The sequence below is a fragment of the Nematolebias whitei genome, chromosome 18, assembly GCF_014905685.2.
Source record: "Nematolebias whitei isolate Nwh7 chromosome 18, NemWhi1, whole genome shotgun sequence".
Lineage (NCBI taxonomy): Eukaryota > Metazoa > Chordata > Actinopteri > Cyprinodontiformes > Rivulidae > Nematolebias > Nematolebias whitei.
In genome coordinates, this window is record NC_056515.1 from 34571195 (window position 1) to 34597782 (window position 26588).

At 37.7% G+C, this 26588-nt stretch overlaps 2 protein-coding genes across 2 annotated transcripts; one reads left to right on the forward strand and one right to left on the reverse strand.

Moving 5' to 3' along the window:
- Positions 1-3376: 3376 nt before the first annotated feature.
- Positions 3377-4720, reverse strand: LOC119424287 (N-acetyllactosaminide beta-1,3-N-acetylglucosaminyltransferase 2). The gene has a single exon (XM_037691748.1). The coding sequence runs from the start codon at positions 4718-4720 to the stop codon at positions 3377-3379; it is 1344 nt and encodes a 447-aa protein (XP_037547676.1).
- A 1253-nt stretch (positions 4721-5973) lies between these two features.
- smad2 (SMAD family member 2) lies at positions 5974-22590 on the forward strand. Its single transcript, XM_037691966.1, has 11 exons — positions 5974-6087; positions 8300-8788; positions 16552-16641; positions 17157-17350; positions 17611-17745; positions 18274-18348; positions 18525-18578; positions 18673-18885; positions 19068-19205; positions 21417-21561; positions 22403-22590. Exons 2-11 carry the CDS (start codon positions 8535-8537, stop codon positions 22524-22526), a joined length of 1422 nt encoding a protein of 473 aa, XP_037547894.1. The 5' UTR covers positions 5974-6087; positions 8300-8534; the 3' UTR covers positions 22527-22590.
- Positions 22591-26588: the final 3998 nt, after the last annotated feature.

Genomic DNA, 26588 nt, shown 5'->3' on the forward strand with positions numbered 1-26588 from the left:
ACTTTAGTGTTTGCATAAATTTTCACCCGCATCACAGTGAATGTCTTAAACTTTGAGAAAATAACATTTTAAAAGTACAAGTATTACAAAAGGTCCTCAAAGTACTTAGGTGTTTTTTTAATCCATCAACACAAAACAGAAGTAATCTGGGACATGTGTAAATCTTTGCTGCAACATTATGTCCCTCTACAAGCAGTACAGAGGAGGCTGGGCATCTTGGTGGTCTGGGCTGAAGACTTTAAATGCAGAGGTTGCAGGTTCAAATCCAGGTTGTGCAAAAAAATTACATCCACTCTAAAACAAGGGCCAAATCTCTGCTATGAGTTTGTTCACTGTAGCGACCCCCACATTCAATATAACATTAATGATTGAAATGTTTTACCCATTAATTGATGATATTTCAAACAGTTCACAGGGTATTTCAGTGCCTAGAGGTGACACTTCGATCTTTACAATTTAATGTTGCATTTTGAAATCTTTAGTTAAATGTATGCTTTAATTCACATGAAGCAAAAGGGACTGACATTAAAAGCAAATAATCGTAACAATAAATAAATGAATAAAAGCAAAACATACTTTTTAATAGTTTATTTAAACTCAGCATGTACAAAATCTTAACAGTAAAAAGCATCAGTTCATCAACAAAATCACTGATTAAAAACGAAAACATTTCAAAATGTCAGAAATTATTTCAGTCAATGTTTTCACGTTTGCTCAAAAATCTATTAAAACAAGTCAGAATCTTCCAGATGTGTCTGGAAAGTTCTACAAGGTCAGAATCTTCCAGATGTGTCTGGAAAGTTCTACAAGGTCAGACTCTTCCAGATGTGTCTGGAAAGTTCTACAAATGTCCTGTAGGTGGTGCTGTTCCTCCAATGTTGTTTTTGTCCCATTCATTCTTTTAATTTTTTATGCTTTTGCTTTCAGCAATTTTTTTTATTTTTTTTATGTGCTAATTCTTATTTACGTGCTTATAAAAAAGTTACACTGGCTTCTAATTCAACAAAGGGGAATAGAATATATTTTAACTGAGAGCCTACAAACTGATGTCACAACAAATTATCCTGCCTATTCATTATAATACTAATCATAATTAAATTTATTTTAATGTGTTAAATTTAAACATTTCACACATTAGTAAAAGAAAATATATATATATATATATATCTTTTTTTTCTTATTCTTCTTTGTTGAAATATAATAATCTAACCTTGTTTGTTTTTTTTACATTTATTTTACAATAAAGCCAACCATGTATTGATCACCGTGTTCTAATAAATGCACTCTATTACATTTAGATGATGTTGTTTTATCACAAATATCCTTTTGATGGTGCTGTAATCTGAACATTTTTCATTTATTGACTAGTCTAGGGCTTTCATGAAATATTTTACACTTGCATCAGTCAAATGTTATCATAATTCTCAATATGGATTAGTTCAAATATGTTCAGTTTTTTTTCCTAATAACTATATATTTTGACTTTTTATTCAGGTCATTACACTAAATGTTGAAACAGCTTCACAGATATAACAAACTATGCGCTCATAGTGTAAAAGCAGAGTGTCTGCTCTCTTGTTCTCAGTTTTCTACTAATCGTCCATCAGTTCAGTAAGTACTGACCCTTTAGTGGTCGTCAGATGGATTTATCTGCTGCACATGCTGTACTCCAAAGCCACTGTCTGCGTATTAGTATCAAGATCGATGCTTAAGGCTAGACATGTATGAAATTTAATAGGATGACCAGAATAGAAGAGAAGGAAAGAAGATGTGAACATATAAGACTCATCTTTGGTGTGTTTTCTTTCCTTTTTGTGGTTTATTTTTGTATTCTTGTGTTCTTCCCTACACCACTGATGTGGGACAGTTTTATTTATTTATCATGAGAAACAACACTCCATGACAACAATTCTCAAATTATATATTAAAACGTATACTGTATTGTTCCAGAGTCAAAGCTATTTATTTTTTAGACACAAATCTGCACTTATCTTGAGCTTCTTCTAATTGTTATTATTCTAAAATCCTAAGAATTATTATTTTTTTTTTAACGCAACCTTTATAAAATGAATTCAACCTTCATTTATACAGGTTAATCCCATTGAGCCTCGGGGACTCATTTACAAGAGAGACCTGATTTATTTAAAATAAAAATTCAATTAAAAACTAAAGTCAAATGTTAAAAGGTAAATGTAAAACAAAAATCTACGTACAAATGAGTTGCAATTTACAGTTTACAAATGACTCTATGGAAATATTTGCTTGGATCTGAAAACCTTGAAGTTTTAAACTAATTAAGTTCCTGGAGAAACTTTGACAGGGACTGCCACATGGCAGCCATTTTTTTTTTTTTTTTTTTTGACATTACTATGTGTTGGGGTGTTAGCTACAAATATACAAAATTTCAGCTTAAAATGGCAAAATACCAATGAGTTAAAGTAATTTATTTATTTTAACCCATGGTGTCCATCTTGGATTTTTTGATTTGGATCCAGTATGTGATGGGGAAGGTTCTCAGCAATAACCACACCAAATTTCAGCTTTACGTGTAAAAATAGCTGAGTTAAAGCCATTTAAATGTAGCTTTGGCAGCCATCTTGATTTTTTAAATTCATTATGTATTGAACATTGGTCTGAGCTACCACCACACCAAATTCCAGCTTAAAATCTCTACAAATGGCTGATTTACTGTATTTTTCCTTTTTAGCTCAGGTGGCCATCTTGGATATTTGATTTGCAAGCAGAGTCTATGAAAAATGACTACTAGAAATGGTCTATTTGTTTACAACTTATGTCGCCATGGTAACTCAAAACACCATTAAAAGTAATGGCGCACATCACGGTGCCAAGCCGGTCGTTTTGATACATTTGTGGGGGTACACATTGAAGTTCGGGCCACATTAAAGTTGATGGAAGAGTTAGATATAAAGTTAAGAAACCTTTTGTCAGGTGGATAATAATAGGTGCTGCCTTAGTAAGCGGTCTCCAATAATAAAAATAACAACAAATGAATCTGGAAACTAACTATATTATTTTAAGTGTTATGTTCACATATACAGTGTATTGTATTTTTCTGATTGTAAAACTAAATTTTGTTTAAAAACTGCACATTCATACCTGTACAGTAAAAACAAACAAACAAAAAAAACTGTATGTGTCCTTATTTTGTAAAAATCTTGTTAAAACAGGACCTTTTGAGGTAGATCAATTTCTACTTCTAAGTGAAATAATTCTCGAGGTAATCTGTGACCTTAACACGGTGTGTTTTAGCACGAGGATGTTGACAGTGTGTACATTTTATTTATTTATTTCAAATTACTGTGGTGAGAGCAGTCATCTATCCCCTAATGAATCCTATTTGTTTAGCAAATAAGCATCAGCATTGACTGCGAAGGTTTTGGAGCTTTTTCCACAGAGTCAGCATCTCCTTTGGACTCCGTCTGTGAACAAGCAGAACGGATCTGTACGCGCAGGGATTGTCCCTCTCTGTAACAGGGAGGTCGAATGTTAAAAATCCCGGGTGATGGCTCGGAGACAGCCCGAGTCTGTGCATGCACATCCCAAGATACACGTCGTCAATCGGGAAAAGACGGACCCTCTCTGAAACCTCTTTGAAACGCAATGCAAGTGAGCCAGAATACACCACCCCTCCTCCACCAGCGTAAGGCGGATACGTACCTTTGTAGAAACTTTCTGGGATGTAATATTTAGCAGATGGCTCCCGGTTTGGCATTGCGTTACTGATCACGTCCCCAACAAACAAATCCATGTCTGTTTCATTGGTATAGGCCCTCCACAGATTGTGCTCGTCCCTCTTCTTGTGCAGGTAGTCTAGAAGGGCGTCCGTTCGGACAAAGACATCGTCATCGCCTTTGAAGACAAAAGCAGGAGTGGGGCAGTACTGCTGGAGCCATCGCCAAAGCAGCAAGTCCTTTAGGGTCAAATTGAAGAATGTGTCTCTGAAATCCCACTGAAGAATATCGCCATACTTCTGGTTTTCAAGCTCCAGGAGGTTTTGCAGGTCTGGGTGAGGACCTGTGCTTGAATCCTGCCTACCAAGCAGAAAAACTGTGCGCACTAGTACCCATTTCCTATTTGATTCACCCCTTGCCAGACCACTGCGCCCCCATGTTTCACGTATGGCTTGGCGGTTTTCAAAGTTCCCAACTTGAGATTTGATTGCCATAAGGAGCATAGGAGACTCTATTCCAAAGCTAGCATCATTCCTCCTGCACATACCAGGCTGGTTGATAAGGAGTGGGTACTCCCTGCAGTGCATTGACCTGATAAATTCCCTGATTTGTTCTGGCAAACTGTTTAAATTATGCATATGAGGGACAGAACACTTGTATGACATGCAGTCAGACAAGCACTCGTCCTCAATTTCAGACAAAAGCTTAGCTTTTGGCTTCCTCATTACCCCAGATGTGTTTCCTTTCAATATTGGATTGTACTGACGATCCCAAGCATGCTGCAACTGGTTCCACAGTGCGCTGTCTTCCAAGCGAAGGTTCCAGAAAGGGCCAAGTGGGTAAGAAGCGGACGCGGAAGAGTTTTCCGAAATCCCTGGAGCAATATAGTGAATGATTATTTTTGGAGGCGCGTAAGAGATGGTAACAAATATGGACACCGAGATGTAAATCACAAGGTGGCCGGTCATCATGCAAGGCAGCAAACACAAGCACAGCAGTCTCCCGTTGCACTTGCAGCACTTTCCCATTTCTGCCTTTACAATTCAGACACACCTGCACACAAAAAAAATAACACGAGGATAAGAATGAATGTTTCACTGATATTTGTTTTACACCATCCAGAACACAAAGCACTGAGGTGACACTAGATCATAGGATTTTCCAAACATCAGTCAACGCTCTGGGGTTCGTCTCCTTGGTGATAGTGCAGTGGGGGTTATTATCTGTTCTCGCCTGGACACAGAGCATCAACCTATAAAGCTTACAGGTTTGTAAGCTGTTTGTAAGAATGTAATATGTATAGGGGTTTTCCTCTTTTTCTTAAATGTGAAAATGTATGTTTTTGTTCCTAATGTCTTTTAGAAAATAAATACAGCCTCTATTAATAAAATCTGACATTTGCTGTCAGTTGTTCTTACCAAAACCATGTGGAAATATGGCTAAGAACGAAATATAAAAGCTCAAAATTACTTACAATTCAGTGAACTTGTGCTGGTCAAGAGCAATCAAATGATGGATGTTATTGTTGTAGTTTATTTCCTTTTATATTCATGACAGAGCATCCTTTAGGTCTGCTCTCAAAGTGCATCCTTAAGCCGAGCAACAATTTTCAGGTGGAGCCACCTGTGTGCACTGAGCATGCGCCTTTCCTCATGGGGCGGGTTAGATCCTTTTATTTCATCACTTGTCAGAAACAGATTTTAATTTGCATCCATTTGCAGCAGATTAATATTTGCATGGTGAAGCCACATGATTTGCTGAAATGAACTCAACCACATATATAGTTTTAAATGTTATTACATAAACAATGCCATTGTTCAAACATCTGAGATCCAGATTTGGGGCAGCAGGGAATTTGCAAAAGCATCAAAGCATTTTACTTGTGCCTTGACTTTTATATCACTAAAGGTGCATGTTTGCAGTCAACATTTTAATTTAGTGTTACAAAATAATTAGCTAAGAGTCAGAATTGTGTGTTCAGACTTCTAGCTCGCTGTCTTTAAAAATATTAAGCTAAATCAAATACTGAGTAGTAAAAATCTATGTATTCATCCATCCAGCCATCCGTCACCGCTCTTTCTAATAAACATTACGAAAATGCCTTTGTGCTAAACAACGAATGACAGACATGACGTTAAACCAATAGAATAGAGGCGTCTCTCGATCAGCCAATAGAAATTAAGAAGAGGCGGGGCATTGAGGAGCCGCTTTACGTTCATATTTCGCCTGAAGCGACTCAAGTTAGGTTGCGTCATGAATGAGGGGCCATCATTCCGGCGAGTCGGAGGGGGAAAATTATAGTTTTCAAGTCCCTCTGTGCATTTTAAAATGAACAATCAGGTTTTTCTGATAGGTACTTGAACGAGTGTTCAACGTTACTTCTCCTAGCTATTAGGTAAGTGCATTTATATTCCCGAAAACGAATAAATTTGCGAGTGGCTGAATATGCAACTGTTTATTTGTCTGTGGCAGTAAGTTAGCAAGCTTGTTAGCATTTTTTTTTTTTCGTACTCGTTTCGGTGGCGAGTGAATATTGAGTTCGGGTTACATGTCGTTTTAAGGCCCATGAAACATATATTTTACCTGTGCCTGTGCTCAAATGACACCCAAGAATAAAATGGCCTCGCTTTGACGTGAATTAAATCAAAAGTCATCATCCACGGCTTGTTTTGGATCGCCGTGAGTAGCATTAGCTTATTCTTCCCATCAACGAGTACGTTCTTGGGAGAGACGAAACCCAAACACGGAGCTTCTCACACAAAACCAGACATTGCTTACAAAATAGCGATGCTTGTGTTCTCCACAAAACCCTGATAGCTGTATCAGAATGTCGAGCTGAGTTGTTTTGTAGCCGTATCATTGTTTCTTCTTGCTTCTCTGACAACATTCACTTTGAAGGCTCCCACGTACAGTCAGCATGTCCCTCCAAAACAAAACCCTTTTAGTTATTTTAGGATGTTCTTTCTCTTTTTTTGTGTTTCAGTCTTTAGATTAATTATCCCAGTTGTATTCAAGCCTTTTCCCATCAATTCACTCGAGCTAGATCTAATGGTTTTAAAAAGCAGAGTACTTTTTAAGGCTGTAGTGAAGTATTTACCTGTTGGATCAGAAAGCTATTAATTCTGTATTTTAAGTAAGAAGTCCAAGGGTTAAACCAGTGTGTTTATTTCTAAGAAACATTTTGGACTTTCAGTGTAACATAAGCTATCAGATAACAAAGTCCATGCTCAATAATCCAAAATACTTGCATTGATCAATATTGCTGCTACCTTTTAATGACAGGCAAATAAGATTGTTTAGGCAAGAATGTGTGTAGTTAATTATTATTTTTTTAAGTATGATCTGGTTAAATTTGCTTCCAACCAGAATTTTAACCCCTTTATTTTAATGCAAATAACCATCACTTATTATTCAGTGATGTATGAAAACATTTGGCACACAGGGTGGTCCTAATCTTTTACTATTTAGAATGGTACATTTGTATTTTCTCAAATGCATCGGAGCCTGTATATTTCAAAAGTGGGATTCCAAAAGGATTTTCGCAAATTCAACATCTGTGGAGCCAGATGTTTGGCTGAAATTGCCGCCTTGCAATGTTTTTTTAAGTAGTGCAACGTGCATTTAATAAACTGTATAGTAGCGTGTTATTCCTTTTCCTTAAAACAAAAATTCAAGAAAGGAAAAAAAAAAAGTGAAAGGACTAATTTAATTAACCTCAATAGAATAACAGGAATGTCTTCACGGAATTACATAAGTCGTACAGAGTCTGACAAAATTATTTTATTATTCTATTGATCACAATCAGTTTAATGCCATAATGTGGTCTATTTTGTTATTCTATTTTTTATTTACAGAATCACATTATGTATGCCGTATATGCCTTTCTCGGGGGGTTATCTATGACTGAGTGGTTAGAGCAGTTGTTCTCCAATGAGAGAGTTGAGGGTTCAATTCCACCAGCAGTCGCATGCTGAAGTGCCCCTGGGCAAGACACTGAACCCCTCATTGCCTCTTCGTGTCCCATTGGCGTATGGATATGATCTAAAGCACTGATTAATCTCTTTAGAATGATTTGCTCAATTTGCTTTGTAGAGATCTAGTATAGTGATGTATGAATGTGTGTGGAGGTACATGAGGGCGTAGATTGTAGTGTAAAGCACTTTGAGTAGCTTAATGAGATAGAAAGGCGCTGGATAAGTACCATTTACCATTTGTTTCTCCATGTTGACCGGACACTCTTTTTATAAGCAATTTTGCTCACTTTGGAGATTGAATTGTTATGGCTGAGAAGGGAGAGATGTACTACTGAGTATTTAAAAACCAAAAGAGGCCCTGCTTACAAAATACATCTAGTGCCTGCTTCAGAGTCACAGGGTAGGGTTTGTAGTGTTTCAACTTCCAGGGTGGGTGTTTCTCAAGCTGCTGTGATCTTCAGGCTGTGACACAAGTGACAGCTGTGGCTTGTGGCAAAGATGCAATGTGTGCAGGCATAGTTGATACTTTAGAGGCTGTAAAAGGAAATGTTATGCAGACAATCCCATGATGCTCTTTGAATTTTCCTGTCTTTCATTCTATGTTGACTGATACAGTTTTTCTCCATTTTCTAGGTTTCCTTGGAGGTTTTTTCCTACATTCCCCACTTACAGTTCTTCAGAAACTTGCCAGGACCACATAAGACCAATGCTTTAATTGTGACAATATTAACAAAATATACATATCTTATGTTTATATAATTTATTTCATCTATATTACCGGTACCTTTACGTCCCTCCACAATTTTTAATTTGATAACAATTAAAGGGCCACCAGACCCCCGAATCTACTAAACATACACAAATCACCATGTCCTCCATCCTTCCCTTCACTCCGCCTGTGGTCAAACGCCTCCTGGGGTGGAAGAAGACTCCAACAGGAAGTGGAGGAGCAGGAGGAGGAATTGGAGGAGTCGGGGAGCAGAATGGAGGACAAGAAGAGAAGTGGTGTGAAAAGGCGGTTAAAAGCCTGGTGAAGAAGCTTAAGAAGACGGGTCAGCTGGATGAGTTGGAGAAAGCAATCAGCACACAGAACAGCAACACAAAGTGTGTCACAATACCCAGGTGAGAGATAAAACACTTGTGGGGCGGTTTGTGCATGTTTATACAGACACATTCACAGAATGGGGTAACGTCACAGCAGGTATTTGTTTAAAGAAAAAAAATAAAAATCTTATCGCATTACAGATGTTGGAAATACAAACCATGCAGCGTTTTTATTAAATATTCCGCTTGGACGTACAAATGAAAACTAACAAAGTAGAACACAGATGCAGCCAGAGTACACTTTCATACAAATCAATCTGCAGTTGTATGCACCAGTATGCCACAATAGCACTGGTTTTGATCAACACAGTGCGTGAGTAAAACCACATAGATGTTAAGGTTGTTGGGCATGCATGCGGTCACAGGAAGTAAAGTTGATGTTGCACAACTTCAGGTCCGCTTCCCCATAGTGTTGTGCCATCAGAAGGCACCAGAAGTGAAACCTTACTTGAGGAAACAGATGTATTACACGTGACATCTACCAAAATACTATTTGACTTGATTAAAAACGGTATTTATTTATACTATAATAATTATTAACAAATGTGTATCAGGCCTGTCTGAAGTGATGTTTTTCTTTTGGCTCATTAGAATCTGAAATGGACCTTTTTACAGTTAATCTTGTGCGTGCTCAGTGGTGTAGGTATTTTGCAGTGCTTTGTGGTTCATTGGTTCCCATCCCTGGTTTTCAAGTAACGCTACCCTGTATGTTTTAGTTGTTTCTCTGCTCCAACACACCTGATTCAGTGATTTTAATTACTTAAGTTCTACAACCTGTTAATCACCCATTCATTCAAATGAGGTGTAGCAAAACAGGGAAACAATTAAAACATACGGGATGGCGTTCCTCAAGGAGCATGGTTGGGAACCACTGGTCTGGTCTAGATATATTCATCAGGCCTACTTCTGTTTTTTTTTTAATACACTTAGTCAAAACAGTGCTCATATCTACCCATGTCTGGCTGTGCTCTGCTGTCATTTCAACTTCTGGCAACGTTGCAAGTTGAGGACATTCCGCTACAATCAAAATACCAATACAACAATTATTAGACATGTTTATTTATTAAAGTCAAAAGAAAAGGAGGAGTAAAAAACCAAAAAACTAGAGTTGAATGCCGACCTTGAATACCAGAAATGGCTACGAATGTATTGGAATTGTGGGCCCTGACTTTACTCGTGTGGGTTAGTAACTGTAACTATGTCAATTGACTGCAAAGAGAACAATAATTGTTTCTGAAATTAGCACCAATATTTATTTATTTTTTGGTTTCGCTATCAACCTTTTTTCTTTTCCGAGGCAAGTGCTGAATGATTGTTGGGCTACAGCGTAACTGTTGCCACACATTTGATTATGTCATGACACCAGCGCGAGCAGTATTAGCTGCTGAGTAGGTGTTTGGGTTATTACTTCATCTCGGTTGCTGCAGTTGGCAAAATATATCATGCCAGCACCAGATCTAAAAAAAATAACAAAGCAGAAGTAAAATGTGCCAATCTGTAGAACTTGTTGCTCAGAGTTTTAGGAGGTATAGTTAGACAAGAGTCAGTAAAAGCAAGACATCCTGACTAGATATTGGGAGTTGATGATCGGGGGGTATGAAGCTATAGGAGCGTAAGTGTGCCTCATAATCTAAAGCTTTGATAAACATTAAAGTGGTTGTAACATTATTTTCCATCTGTTTTCTTTAAACCCGCTTTTTTTTCCATGGATCATGGAGTTGGTTCCTATCTCCAGTGGTCTCTTGTGAGAGGCGGTGTACACCCTTGACAGGACCCACAGGGCCATATAACAATGAACGACCAGTTACGTTCTCGCTCAAATGGACATTGTAACCTAGCTTGCATGTTTTTGTTCTGTGAGAGGAAACCAGAGTAGCCAGAGAACTCGGGTATGCAAAACAAAATACCATACTGTGTGAAACTTTGTCTTGAGGGGAAAAAAACAAGCAAAACTTTATTATTTTATGTTTGTAGTCTGTTGTAGAGAATGTTAGAATCTATTCTTACTGCATATGCATAGTGATCTGAAGTGGGTTCACTTGCCATGGCATTTTTCACTAAAATACAAATTTTTCTGATTAAAATACATTTTATTTTTACCATCATAATTTGGATAAATCTGGTATGCTTCTGGCTAGACAGTCCATTAGTGTACCGGTACTTAATTTTACAGCATTGTGTTCACCTATTTTATATTTTATGGACAAGCTTTGTGAACCAGACAAGCTGCTTGTTAGGTGAGAAGACATGTCCCAGGTTCAGGGTCGACAGAAGTGGTATTGATGTTCAGTCTGTGGTAATTTCTTTAGTGGCAAAAGTTACCATGGTATGTATTATTGTTTTGAAGTATTCTAAAGGTGGTATGAGGTCCACAAAAGACAATGCTGACCTTATTTGGCTTTTTCAACTGAACTTTAGTGTTATAAATATGAGCTGAATACTTTTTTAGAATTTAATTTTTGTCATTCCCAGTTGATCGTAGATTAGTGTGATATTATACCACATGTTGTATTACAGTGGTATATTTTTAAACTTGCAAGCTGAAAATACATTTGGTTTTCCTCTCAACATGTACTGTGCATTTTTTTACTAGCTTATTTGCTCAAACTTGCATTTAGTAAACTAGTACGCATTATAGCATTGTGTTGCTAATTATTTGATTGATCAAATGAATAAATTATAGTCATCAGAGAGTCAAAGTTGTTTATTCTAGGTGACTTAAAGATGCTCATCATTGCTTTGTTTATGTAGTACATAACTGTATGATGGCTTAATTAGGAAATTTGAGCATACATATGATGAATGGATGTCAAGGGCTTCTAAAGACACTTTTTAAAGGTTTGACAGAGTAAAAGATAATCCATTTAAGACTTGTGTGTTTCCAGACCTTGTTATCCCCCGTTGTGGAGCAAAAATGGGGAATTGGAAATACCCTTTTTCTCTCTGTTCATACAAGTTGTGAGCTCGATAACTTGAAAAATAAGTGAGATAGACTTCCATTTTAGTGTGTGGTTATATCTAGGTGTATGAAAGGTTCCTTTCAAAAATTGGGTTGCCAGGTTAAAACTCAAAGTAACTGCCATCATATGCAAGTGTATCCCCAAAAATTAGAATTTTATGGAAAATGTTAATTGTTTTTGTCAATCATTTCAGATAGTGGAACTCATATTATAGAGTCATTACATATAGAGTGAAATATTTCAAGCTTTTGTTTCAATTTTGATAATCATGGCTTGCATATAATGAAAAACATAAAACTTCAGTGTTTCGGAAAATTTGAATATTGTGAATAGGTTCAATATTGTAAACCCCTCGTGTCCCACCCTAATCAGCTGATTAACTCCCAGACATGAGCTACAAATGTCACATTCCTCAAGTAGAGCCACTCCTGAACCAGATACATCAGAAGAGTCTTACCTGTCCTGAGGAGAAGAACTGGACTGTTGCTCAGTGGTCCAATGTCCTCTTTTCACATGAAAAAAATGTTGCATGCCATTTGGAAATTAAGGTTCCAAAGTCTGGATGAAGAGTGGAGAGGTCCAGAATCCATGTTGCTTGAAATCCAGTGTGAAGTTTTCACAGTCAGTGATGATTTGGGGTGCCAGGTCTCTCTTGTAAATGAGTCCCAGAGGCTCAATGGGATTAACATGTCTAAATAAAGGTTGAATGTCCTCTGCTGGTGTTGGTCCACTGGCTTTTCTGAAGTCCACAGTCAGCGCAGCATCTACCAGGACATTTTAGAGCATTTCATTTTTCTTTCTGCTGACAAGCTTTATGGAGATGCTGATTTCATTTTCCAGCAGGACTTGGCACCTGCCTACATTGCCAGAGGTACCAAAAGCTGGCTATGTAATCTATTAGTTTCCTTTTGTTTGTTCCCCATTATTTGTAAACCACAATTATCAAATTTACAAGACATAAAGGCATGAAATATTCCACTCTTTGTAATGAGTTTCACTTTCTGAAATGACAGACAAAAAACTTTTTTCATCATCAAATTTTTTTAGATGCACCTGTATATAAAAGTTGTGAGCTGGATAACTTGAAAAATAAGCAACGGGCAAACTTCGTTTTTGGTGTGTGGCTTCATTCATGTGTTAGAAAGTTTCCCATCAAAAACTAAGATGCCACATCAAAATCCAAGGTGGCCACCGCCATATGCATGAAAAAACTTGTGTTCCCTGTTCAAATCCAAAGGGGCTGCTGTAGCTCAGTGGTCAGTGCCTTGCTCTTGTAATCCTGAGGTTGCAGGTTTGACCCCAGGTTGTGTCAGGAAGGGCATCCAGCGTAAAAACATTGCCAACTCTTTCATGCAAGTTCGCTTGCTGTGGCAACCCCTGAAGAAGTTAGCAGCCGACATAAACCTTTTACCTGTTCAAATCCAGTCCAGAAAATCTTGTCTTGTAAATTACAAACATTCACAATTTATATTCTTCAGTAACGGGACATCTGCGTACCACTTGTTTACATACGGTACTTAAAATGTATAGGTTTTGGTGTTTACCTAAGAAGAACGTGACTTCAATACATCTGTTCTGTCAGTTGTAAGAATTAAGTGTTTTTGTTTTACTTGGTTTCAGGGTAAGTAACTACTTGTTTTTCCTCGAGTTCAGTCATATGACTTTCGTTTTGGGTTTGTTCATATCTGTAATGTTTGTGCTGCAAAAAGGACAATGGTAAATGCACTAAAGATTTATGACCACTACAAGTGTTTCTGGATTGATGGTGACTTGGGGAAAAATCCCCCGACATGGTGGAGTTAACCTTTCTTTTAAGATCAGGATGTAGTAGTTAAAAGAACAGCATTCAGCAGAGGGTAATCCAGGCTTTTGATGCGTAGCTCACTTCCCTTTGAACGCAAGGAGGTTTGACTGATAAACATTAAGATCGGTTGCCCTGGTTATTGTCTTCTGGTTGTCTTTTACAGGATGGAGATGTCAAAGGGTATCTAAAGGACTGTGAGGTGATGACAAGTGTAGAGCTTTGTACATTTCTGTTTGAGTGGAGGTAGGAAATGACATATAAAGTAAGTGGAGATAGCAGACCGCGGCAGTCTTCTCAACAACATTTTGAGTCTAATGGCTCAGAGTAGGAAGCTGTAGTAGTTTCTCAACATAAACAATTTACAATTGCACATAGATGTTCCGTGTGGCAAAACGTTGGTGAAGGCAGACTGTTTGAACGCTGATCACTAATGAACATGTCGTACCGATATCACAGCCATGACAGTAGTTATGAAGTCATAATCAGAAGCAGCAGTCAGTTTTGTAGAGGAGGAAGAAAGAGACAAAGGTACAGGAGGGAAAAAGGTGTTTTGTTTTTTTTGCAGAATAACGTTACTTTCACTCACCTGTAGGAAACTCCGCCTTACATTTCTCGGTGAAGTTTGTTTAAATTTAATCTATCCAGCAGGTGTTTCACATTTAGGCCTGTCAAAATAAACAATAAATCAATTAATCACATGATGAATGAAAATTATTGACCTCGTTTTCATTTATCGGCTTTATCGTTTCTTCGTGTCTCTTTCTACTGAAGACACGGCTCAACGCCGGTGCTCGTCACTGACACCTCCCTTTTTCTTTTCTCTTTAAAATCTGTTTTAATGATCCAAAATCATGTTTTTGGATCATTAAAAGCAGCTAAGCTAAGCTACGAGCTAACAGGCCGACCTCAGGGATAAACCTCCGTTTTGTCAAAGCTCCAAAGCGCCTCTCTCACATTTTTCTTAGAGACACGCTGCTTGCTCCCTCTGTATCCATCCTTCAATTCAAACAGTCTTATATTGCCATCCGGTGGTTGGAAAAAGGGACTACATGCAAAATAAATAGAAAACATTTATTTTTGAATTTTACAATAATTACTAATTGTAAAATTTTAAACAATATTATCGTTTATCGCAATAATTTCTGAGACAATCGCTCAGTAAAATTTGTTATCGTGACAGGCCTATTCACATTGGTAGACTTTTTATTGTTGTTTTCTCGACTTGGCTAATGTTTACTCTGCTTATAATATTCAGTCAAAATGGGATTTCTCTTCCACCTCTCTATATAACTGTATGCCCAGTTGTTGGTTCTGTTAGTTCATAAAGTCTAAAGCAAAGGTGTCAAACTCGAGGCCCGCAGACCAAATCTGAATAAACCTTTATTATCCCTCTACAAAAAAAATAAAATAAATATAATCCTCAGATTAAATTAGAAATAAAATTTAATTACATTCTCAAATGTAGTTCTTAGATCTAGTTATCACATATGTAATGATCCCTGATGGGTTTTATTAGACTTTTGTCTTTTTCATTGCAAATACAAGGGACAAAGTTAACTCTGTGCATTAAAAAAATTCCTTAATATAATGAAATAAATATAAAGAAGCATGCTGGCTCAAACTACAAACAAATACAGTCTTAAGTAGCGGAGGTGGAGGGGGCAACCTGACAAAATACATTTTGAAATTTAGTTTTTAACATTCCATAACACTTTCTCTGTACGTTTGTAGTCATGAAAAATGGAGGAAAATCCATAAACCTCGACATGTATGACAATAAAACAAGGTAAACACTACACGTGCATAGGTGCTTTCAGCTCTAGGTCTTATAGCGAAAATGGGAATGGATTTTTTTTTTTTTTGTGGTAATCTTTGTATCGGACACATGAGTAGACGGTGAAATCTCCACCCACTGCCTGTTACTGAGGCAGCCGTAGCAGCTTTTTCAGAAGTGATTAACATCTGATTTGCTTCTCGACAAGATAATACTTTAAACCTTGTTTTACAAAAAGTAATTGCAATGGATTCACAGGTGAACCACCGATTGCTTCCTAGCTTTCATCACAGTTGAGTTACAGGGTTTAAGATGAATATTCAGAGTCATGCACGGATTTCTTTTGACGGGCTGACGAGTGGTTTTTATTCTTGATCTTTAACTGAGCAAGGCACTGGGCGAAAGATTATCTATGTTTAGTGAGACACTTTGCACTTGTAGCTGCAGAGCTCTGTGTAGGTGGATGTGTCAAGATAGAAAGTCGTGCACATGCAGGCACGGCAGTTACTTTAATCAGACAACAGAAGCTCCTTTTGGCTGCGCTAACGCGCTGAAAAAAATGTTGTAGTTGGCCAAATTTATAATTTTTATTATTTCTTTGTTTTCATTGACCCATCGTTGTGCGTGTCCTTTGTGACCTTCTTCATATCACACTTGTTTTATCAGAAAAATACCTAAATGTGAATTGTTTCTTTAATGTTTAAAAAAATATATTCTTGCACTCAGGAATTTCAGGGGTTGGTATTTTATTTTTGTTGCTTTTTCCTGTATCAAAATTAAATGTCAAGCATTTCTTTGGCCATTGCAACAATAATACAAAGTCACTCCTAGATGTTCGAGTTATTTTATGGCTTTACTTTTTACTTCCCTCCTAGTTTTTAATTAAAGAGCAATAAAATATTTTTATTTCAAATAATATACCTATTCTGGTACAGTGTATCATGTTTATTTTTACAAGATGATTGGCATTTGGTATCTAGTTGCTCTTCACCTGTTTGCACAACTTCACCGTCTGTCTGATTTGAATTTGTCACACAGTCATGCATCACATTCATCATTCATTTCATCAAAGTGAAAAGCAGACGGTAGAATATATTTCTGCTTTTCATGTCATTGGTAAAACAAATGTACACATCTGTGACTTTATCTTAAGTTGAAACACCTGTTTTACCATCTGTTTGCTTTTATTTTGATCATTATTTTGCACTTGTCTTGTGTGTTTTGTGTTTGTGTGTGTCTGTAGCAATTGCTCAGAACTTTGGGGTCTAGGCTCAGGCCATACGATAGAGCAGTGGGACTCTGCAGGCATGTACGGATACCCTGACCACAGCAGGTGAATACATTCAAATGCATTATCACTATACGTCTAATCTAACAAGGTTGAGTCAGGCCCTCTGGACTGTCTTTTGGATAAAAGATAAATCATTCCAACAAAGAGGAATCTGTCCCGAGAACCTAACTCAACCTTGTTGGATTATGGAGCATGCATCTATTCATTTTACCCTGCACAATGTCTGCAGCAGAAAGTAATTGAGACATTTTGTTTTCATGGTTATATGTCACTTTGCAATCTGTAGTATAAGTGTCAACAGCTGTCCGGTCTTTTTTCTTTATTATGTTCGTTGCCATAAAGTCATCACTTGTGTTATGTTATCATTGCCATCACTTTTAATATTTAATCCAACAAAGACATAAATATATATTGCTGACTTACATGCAATTAAATCAGAAACGTAGCAGTACATCTTTAGGTATTGATCAAAATGGATCGAAGTTGTTGTTTGTTTGTTTTTGTATACTTTGATGCATGTCGGAGTTATCTGCCATCTTTTTTCCTCGTTGTTTCAGGTCACTAGATGGGCGTCTTCAGGTGTCTCATCGTAAGGGTCTGCCCCATGTCATTTACTGCCGGTTGTGGCGATGGCCGGATCTTCACAGCCACCATGAGCTGAGGGCTATTGACACATGTCAATATGCATTCAACCTTAAAAAGGATGAAGTGTGTGTCAATCCCTACCATTACCAGAGAGTAGAGACACCTGGTAATGATTCTTGAGAATTGTTTCTTTTAATCTTGTTTGTGTTTGTGTGTGTTGGGCATAGTTCTCAGGACATCCTTTTGATAACATAATACAGTAAGAAAGGATTGTCTCAAGTTGTTAGGAGTCTTGTGTAGTTTTAGCAGGAAGCGGGTCTAAATGTGCCCATTTTATGAATAGCCATATGTATATTAAGTGCATGTTGCATTAAATGAACAGTGAGTCCCATTTGTTGTTGTTTATTATGTTACTTTTCCATTTAGTACTGCCTCCAGTGTTGGTGCCGCGCCACACAGAGATTCTGACAGAGCTTCCGCCTCTAGATGACCTTATGAACTCCATTCCTGAAAACACCAACTTTCCGGCAGGCATCGATCCTCCTAATAACTACATACCAGGTTTGTATACAGGGCAGGGGAAGTTTTTTTTTTTTTTTTTTGGTCACATTAATGTTTTTGCTTGTGTCTTTATCTATCTCAACTTATTTTAATGTTCTAGTGTGTTGGACTTAAGGACATTTAGCTCGATGATTATTCTCACTTTGCCATCCTTGCCCATGTGAGCAGGAAAAATATGCCGTATCCTATGGTTTGCCTCTTGTTGGCTAATCTAGAAACACGCTGAGTGGAAAGGAGGTTCTGAGGTGTCTCTTTGAATATTAAATGATTACGTTAGGCAATTAAAACATGATCATCACTTTTTAGTGATTCTACAAGAAAGAAAACATTTGATTCTTGTATAGATTTAATACTAAATGAACAGAAGAGTAGAGTGCTTTTTTTTTTTTTTGCTTCAAAGGGGCTTTTTCACTGAGCAATTTATTATCTATACATCCAATACTTGCCAGAAAACATACCTACCTCCTATACAGTTCTGTCTTGTTTTCTTGTTTATTGTCTTTTTTTATATGTATTTATTGTTTGCAGACACTCCTCCACCTGGCTACATGAGTGAGGATGGAGAGACCAATGACCAGCAAATGAATCAAAGTATGGAATCAGGTAGATTATCTCACTGCTGTGGGTTTGGGCTGGTGTTTAAAATAACATACAACAAATCTTAACAAGAAGAATCCATCCAGAGGACCCAACTTAACCTTGTTACTGTTTACATAAACTATTTATCCAAGTGTTACTGAATATGACGCTTTACAACCAGATGTTTGCTTTCTTATCAGGCTCACCAGCAGAAATGTCACCCAGCAACCTGTCGCCTGTTAGTCACGGCCTGGGTAAGATCGGGTGCTGTTTTTGTGCTTTCTCTACTTTTTTTTTCTGAAGTTGCTTTACAGGTCTGAGAAAACTTTATCTTTATTTGTTTTTCAGACCTTCAGCCAGTCACCTACAGTGAACCGGCCTTTTGGTGCTCTATAGCCTACTATGAACTGAACCAGCGTGTCGGAGAGACGTTCCATGCCTCTCAGCCGTCCCTGACCGTCGACGGCTTCACCGACCCTTCCAACTCTGAACGCTTCTGTTTAGGGCTTCTCAGCAACGTTAACAGAAATGCAACTGTTGAAATGACAAGGCGACATATAGGTACGTCTTTGAAATATAGGTGTTTTAATCGTCATTTTTATTTTATTTTTTTTCTCAGATCGGTTTGTCGCTGAGCTAAAAAAAATGTAAAGCTTAAGAACAACGCAACAATTCTTCCAAAAAACACTGATGTTTCACCGTTTTTAATCTCCCTTTTTAATGATTATTTATTGGTTCTGCAGGTCGTGGCGTTAGGTTGTATTACATCGGCGGGGAGGTTTTTGCAGAGTGCCTCAGTGACAGTGCCATTTTTGTCCAGAGTCCCAACTGCAACCAGCGATATGGCTGGCACCCAGCCACTGTCTGCAAGATACCACCAGGTTTGTATACATGCATAAATAGTGGTTCTTTTAATAATCCAGCTTTAATTCTTTTTAAATGTTGAGAATTAAATTATACTCTGTTTTTAAATGCTCTAGTGGCTCGAACAAATGTGATAAAAATCATTACCAAGGAACAAAACTCAATCACTCACTTGTTGCAAACACGCCTCCCCCCCCATCAATCCATTCATTTTCTTTACCTGCTTCTCTTTTCTGGGTTGCGGGAAGCTGGTTGTATCTCCAGCAGTTACTGTACGAGAGGCGGACAGGTCACGAGTCCGTCACAGGGACATATAGAAACAAATGAGACAAAAATCAAACGGACATTGACACTCTCACCCACACCTGGAGATAATTTAGAGATGCCAATAACCCTAACGTGCAAGGTTTTGGTGTCACCGAGAGGCGATTGTTATAACCAGTGCATTGCCCCCTATTTTCCCAAACTGATGCAGATAAAGCCAAGCTTGAAAAGAAGCTCCACGATGTGACAGTATTTATCACACACTCGCCCACATGCTGACTCATCTGTGCCCATGTGAATTTGAACATTGAATTCTTGGCCAAATGAGCTGTGTGAACAGTATCATTACTGAGGTACAGAATAGCATGCAAACTAAACACAAGGATCTTACTGACGTAGCTGCTTGTAAGCCTTCTGGAGAATGACCGCTGACAGTACACCCACTGTTTACACTGCTTCACCTCTTTTTAGTTGTCTTTTATTTTTCTTTTAGACAAAATCAACCGTTCTAAAGTTGTCTGTCATGCTTAGACAAATGGTTGCACAGTAGTCCCTTGTTTATTGCAGCAAAGGGTTAACCCTTCACGCAGCTGATGCAGCACGGAGCAGACATGCACTTCTTGATCAATTGCACTGTAACAACTGAACGTAGAAGTTCAAAAATAATTAAAAATAACTTTTAACACTTTTCTGTTTTGTGATTATGACGATTTTACGATGTGACATACCGTATTTTTCGCTGTATAAGTCAGTTTTTTTGCATAAATTAGCATGCCTGCGACTTATACATGGAAGCGACGCGTTTGTGTTTTCCCCATATTTATAACCCAATTGTTGGCTGAGATCTGACGATTTCATTCATTCTGACATGGAAAATATTGAACACTACCATTTTCAGCCACTAGGGGACCCTCTAGTTATATGGCAAGCCAAGTGTCTCATTAATAAGTAAAAGTGGCTATTAATGGGACTCTTGTCTTGCCTCATCAAGCCACCTTCGTCTTGCTCCAGAACTCCTGGAGCAAATGTGAAATCAGCTGCATTTTTCCACGTCATCCAGACAAAATGCAGCGGATTTGATCATTAAAGTGCATTTATTAAGGAAAAGTGCAACTGAGACGCACGTTTACTATAATGTTGAGCAAACAGATAATTGTTTTTAGATGGTTATTTTGTTAAATTTTTGAAGAAACGCACAGCGAGTCGTTCCTCTGCGCGCTCCCGCAGCCGTGTATCGGCTTTTGAAATGCAGCTGATTTGCCCATTAAAGTGCATTTATTAAGGAAAAAAAAAAATTGAGACACACCTTTGGTATAATTTCGAGCAAACGATTAATTGTTTTTAAGTGTTACTCTTGTTAAATTGTTGTTAAAGTCCTCCCTTGCAAGCTCCGGCAGCCAATTGATTTTTGGCACAACACCGGCCACATATTTCCAGGTGGTCAGCGGTGACGCATAATGGATGTGACGTATACGGCGAAGCAACATATATGTGTTGTTTTTTTTACTTTATCAGACATATTTGGACGGATGCAACTTAAAACGGCGGTGCGACGTGTACGGCGGCAAGTATGGTTCTTTTAATTTTGAGTTTGAAGACAAAAGTCCATCGTTGCATGGAGCAGAAATGTGGGTGTGGCAGAGGAGATCATGACAGGCAGGATGGAGCTTCTCCCTGCACCTGTGGGCTGCACACAGGTGTTAAATAATTAAAAATAATTTATTTTAAATAAGCAACCCATGCCAATCTTGCAGCTCATCCATCAATCAGCCAATTGTGTTTCATCATGTTTTGAACAACCCGCGTAAGAGCGAATCTGCGAAAGTTGAACTGCGAAGTAGCGAGGGACTACTGAAACCTAGTTCATTAGTTTGTAGGATCTCGTCAGCTGGTGGAACATGTCTGAGTTAACCACCGTGGTGCGGTTATTAGTCCACGTTTAACAAATCTTTTCTCTTTTTAAGGTTGTAATCTGAAGATTTTTAACAACCAGGAGTTCGCAGCTCTGCTGGCCCAGTCAGTAAATCAGGGCTTTGAGGCGGTGTACCAGCTAACCAGAATGTGCACAATCAGAATGAGCTTCGTCAAAGGCTGGGGAGCAGAGTACAGGTTTGTTACTCCCTCGCATCGTCCTCCAGTTCGATCTTCCAAAACATCTGGAACAGAAAGCGGACACGAACATATTTATTGTCACTGCTGTTTTGTTTTTATACTAATCGAGTCATTTTAATAATCATTTGTTCACTTGTGTGTTTGTGGAAAATACTTCAGCTATAACATACATTTAAATATTTGCTTGTTTTTGGCATCTAAATTCTACAGAAAAATGGACTTAAAAGCTTTATGTCAAATAAAAATGAGATCAGTCGGATAGAGTTTGTAAAATAAGAGACGTTTACTGTTTATTCATTGTCATCGTTGCACAACCATCGTTTGAAGTGGATGTTGGATTGAAATGTTTAGAATGGGGAAAAGTGCACTCCTAAATTAAAGGTGCATTTAAATTTAATCTTGGTTGCATATTTTAATCATATTGCTTTTGAAATTTGTTTATTTTTTGCATGTATTTTTAATTACATAAAGACAAAATAGATATTCCACTACATATATGTGCAGCTAAAAAGGATAAAACTGTTAAAAAAATATATATTTCATTTCACAAGCCACAAACCAGCAAGTGGAACCTATGTTGAGGATCATTTCTTACAAAATGTTTGTTAATCCCTTCATTGAAAGACATTTTATACTATAAAACAGTTCCTAATGTGCTTTTTATAGCCTGTATATGTGCTACACTTTATTTTTATTCATCTGTTTCTCTTTGACTATCCAATAAGCATCTGTTCTCCTAGTTTTTTGTGCTTTGCCAACCCATTAACCAAACTGTTTGCAATAATGCTTTGATTTGTTCTTTATGGCACGAGCTCCAATGCTGTTCTTGTTCTTGCAGACGCCAGACGGTGACCAGCACTCCCTGTTGGATTGAGCTGCATCTCAACGGCCCCCTCCAGTGGTTGGATAAAGTGCTGACCCAGATGGGTTCGCCCTCGGTGCGCTGCTCCAGCATGTCCTAAACAAAAGAGGTTCGCGTAAAGTCCATGCTGACATTTCTCAACGTTAAACAGTTTGTCCTAAAGGAGACCACCATTCAGTCTTAAATAATGTACTAACTTTTAAAAAAAATCTACAAATGGACCTGGGGGGAACGGACATCGCAGACAACTGTGGAATGTCAAAGATGTCATCGGTGGCTCTGTGGTCAACGCCGGGGTGACGTTCTTGATCTCCGCAGCGTTCTAATCCAAGTGTTACCTGCAATATTAATAACAGAATAGTGAAGGAGAGTGATGTCATAGTCAACATCTGGGCTCTAATGGAGGAGCCTGAAGCAGGATGGAGGCTTCCTGTCCTCAGGGACACCATAGCAGTTTTGGGGATCAAACATTTGACCTAGTTGTATTACCAGTTTGTCCAACCACTAGTTCAGCTTGACTCGTCACTATATAATCACCGCAGCACGACTTTGATTTGGTGGGAATGTTTCTTTTTACACATGGATGACCAACTACTGCCACTCCAGCTTTATGTTGAACCAAAGTCAACTTCACACCTGCGCATGACTCTTTTTTTTGTTTGGTTTTTTTTTTGTATATTTTTCTTTAGGATTTAGAGACCAAGTATCCCGTTGTACCCCATCCCATCATGTGTTGCTGTGATCATACCTGACTACCCTAAAATGCGTCGTGTTTAGTTTTAATGGGGAAACTTCATAAAACTAAAGTAGTCCTTAATCACATTGTCACATGTACACACATGGCATTTTAAAAAACTGTCTTTACCGTGTTTAATGCAAGTTGGACCTATTCAACCATGTTTGTGGTGTATGTCATGGCTGAACAAAACACCTAGCACAGACAACTAATGGATAAGTTAAAAAAAAAAACTGCATACTACGAGTCAACTGCTATTAATATGGAGCGAGTCAAAGTCGTGTCCCTGCAACCCTCCGCGTTAGAACAGGAACGACCTGGAAATCAACAGAATTACGCTCAAAGCTTCAACTTCGCCTCCTCTTTTCTGACAGACATGCTTTTAACTGAGATTCCAACTTTTGTTAAAAATGCACAAGTTCCTTAGAACGGATGTAGTTTTCCCATATGTAGACAATTTATCGAGAGAAAAGGTCCTAAATTGAGGGACTTTAATTATGAAGTAGCTTATATATTATACTTGCACTGCCCCAAATGATGCACCCTAAAAAAGTTGCCTTCAACGTCATTAAATCTGCTTTGAGTTGTTCTGATGGGAATGTGGGAAAGCCCATTTGGAGTCAACACAATTCTTCTCGTTTCCATTTTTTTTGATTCGCGCCCCAATTAAAAAGGGTGTGACACGTTCAGTAGATATTTACGAGCTGTTTGATCTAAAAACCAGCTTGTACTTTGGTATTTTTAAAGTATTCAAGATTTTAAGTGTTCCCAAAGCTAGTTATGCTTCTTGTGTAGTATTTTCTTTACAAAAAAGGTTTTAGCTACATTTTTTTAACAGTATTTTTTTATATACAAATCTATTTAATATCTTGAAAATCTTTTTTTTTTTTTTGTTGTTTTAGGTATCAAGATTACATTTTACAGTTGGAGTTGTTTACAGCTCGATGGCGACTTGATATTTACATTTAACAGTTTCCTAGAATTCACCACTGAAAGCATTTATAATTGTACGCATCCTTTTCAGTTTAAAATGTCAAAACCTAACTTAGGCACCTAAATTATAGAAGACAAAGGACAATTTTAAAATATACCAATTAATAATGATGATACTTTTAAAGGTTATTGTTTTTACCAGAATTTCCAAATGTAAGGGTGTGACCAAAGACATGTAATTTTATTAGCTCAATCGTTATATTTATATATTGGGGCGTATACTCGGCTTGTTAAACAGCTGTAAGAATTACCAGTCTCATATCTCAGTCGTTACAGAGTCGAGGTCTTAAATGAATGTTTTTTTTTTTGTTTCGATACAAGAATATAAATCAGCAACTGGGCAAAACGGTGTTGATTATTGTAGCCCAGCAGTCGGTATTGATTCAGAAAGCTTAAGACACTGGAGAGTCAATTTGAATTCTGTTTAACTTTTAAAAATCCTTTTTTAAAATGGGGATGCACGATATTATCGTACCTGTATCATCCGATATTAGCGATAAAGTTAAATATTGGACATTCCATCAAAATAAATCACCGATATAAAAGGCTCTTTACTTTTACACACACACATATATATGGCGCTGTTTTAGTAGGACAACCCAGTGACAAGGATGCCTGCAGTGCCAGCACAAAATGATGACGTCACATGATAAGCCTGTGACGTTAGCATGATTACCGGTAGTCTCACGGCACAATAGACAAAACCTTTGAACTTAAAAAGACTCCTTCATGCACAAGAGTGCAGAGGGTCCCACATTGCAGCTACCATGGCAACTGCATCTGATGGCATGCTAGGAAAGTGGAGAATCCCAAAGGAGAATGTGCATGCAAGTGTTGCATCATTTTCAGCCCCCTTTTGGTAATCTGCATTTGGTAGCAGGTCAAAATGACAAAGTCCATGCAGAATAATGTATTTTAATTCCACAACAGAGAAAGCTGTGTAGTCTCAAGTAGATCTGGGGGGGAAATATATCGATATTGGTATCGGTTATCGGCCCAATAAGTTTCAACATGTATCGGCCAAAAATCCAATATGGTGTATCCCAAATTTAAAATCTTGTCACTGGTTCCAGCACTGCAGCTGTCCTGTAAATCATTGTGCACTGTAAATTTACCGTGAGTTGTTCACATGCTCGCATCTTGTTGGAGCGTTCTGTACTTGTAAGAGTATTTTTTGTTTTGCTTAATATTAACGCACAGACGGAATAGTCCGAGGAAAAACTGGGTTGAGCGGCTGAATACGCATCATTTTACACCCGGTGTGTACTTGCCACAGTCATTTTGGCTCATACTATCACATTCCAGATGTTGTGTGTTGCTTCTTCTAATTTGTTTTTGAATGCTAACCCCTCACGTTTTTCTGTTTTAACTATTGTTGCAAAAAAAAAAAAAAAAAAGTGCATTAAATATTTTTATCAGCAACAAAATATTTCAATGAACGTTTAGTTCAGCATCCTGCAGAAAACAGAATTTAATAAAAATCTGAAAGCACATTTGATCGATGACTTAACTTGTACTCTTTTGCACGTCTGAAAACTCAGAACAAATGCTCGTCCAGAATCTGTTGGTTTGACCCAGGATGATCACTATTAACACATCAAGATCAATCCAGGTTGTTTATATTCAATTAAAAGAAATGGAGGTTATTCAAAGATATATTTTCTATCTCTACCATTGTTCAGCTTGTGTTTTTGTTGGTTCAGCCATTGCTTGACGAGCTGAAACTAAGGTTGTGTCATTGATGACCAACTTGTTCTATGCATTGACTTTTTAAATTGTTTGGACTGTACTCAAAAAAAACAATTCTTGGTCATGAAATATACAATGTTGTGTTTTTTTTTTTTACATTTTGCATACAGGATCCAGCAATAGCCCGAGTATATTCTTCTTTTTTTATTTTATTTTTTTAATGAGAGCTACCTTTAGGTTAGATTGGACCATTGGGAGGACAGCTGAAACCAAATGAGGTTTTGTGAAGGACACTAACGCATTGTGAGGTTTGCATTCCTTCATCCTGATCATGTATTTCTTATTGTGATGACAATTGTGTATTCCAGAAAAAAAACCTCTTTCTGGTGCATTTCTGTGAAACCGGCTTGTTTTCTGGTGGAAGTGGAGTTCCTACTTGTCACTTGTGATGTATTATAGCTGTACTTTTTTTTTAAAGGTTTTCCGTACATCCCTCTGCTTGCTACAAACAGCATACTCTCTAGAACGCGGCCCGTTAGATTAATTCATGTATTCATCAAACACTGATCTTCATAGGCTTCCCAGCTATCCTACATTTACAACTTCTTACAGTGTACACTAATAAAACTGTTTTGCTTCAATTGAAATTGATCCTATTTGTGCTTTTGGTTGTGATTACGCCGTTCTTACTTCCTGTAAACTGATTTAAAACGAACAATCACTCTGCAAGAAAGACATTTTTAA

Bases quoted from the DNA above. Each gene is read 5' to 3' on its own strand.
- smad2 (XM_037691966.1), top strand. From the start codon at position 8,535: ATGTCCTCCATCCTTCCCTTCACTCCGCCTGTGGTCAAACGCCTCCTG. The intron at 17,351-17,610 runs GTAATGATTCTT...TTTTCCATTTAG, and splicing joins CCAGAGAGTAGAGACACCTG to TACTGCCTCCAGTGTTGGTG. The intron at 19,206-21,416 runs GTTTGTATACAT...TCTCTTTTTAAG, and splicing joins TGTCTGCAAGATACCACCAG to GTTGTAATCTGAAGATTTTT.
- LOC119424287 (XM_037691748.1), bottom strand. From the start codon at position 4,720: ATGGGAAAGTGCTGCAAGTGCAACGGGAGACTGCTGTGCTTGTGTTTG.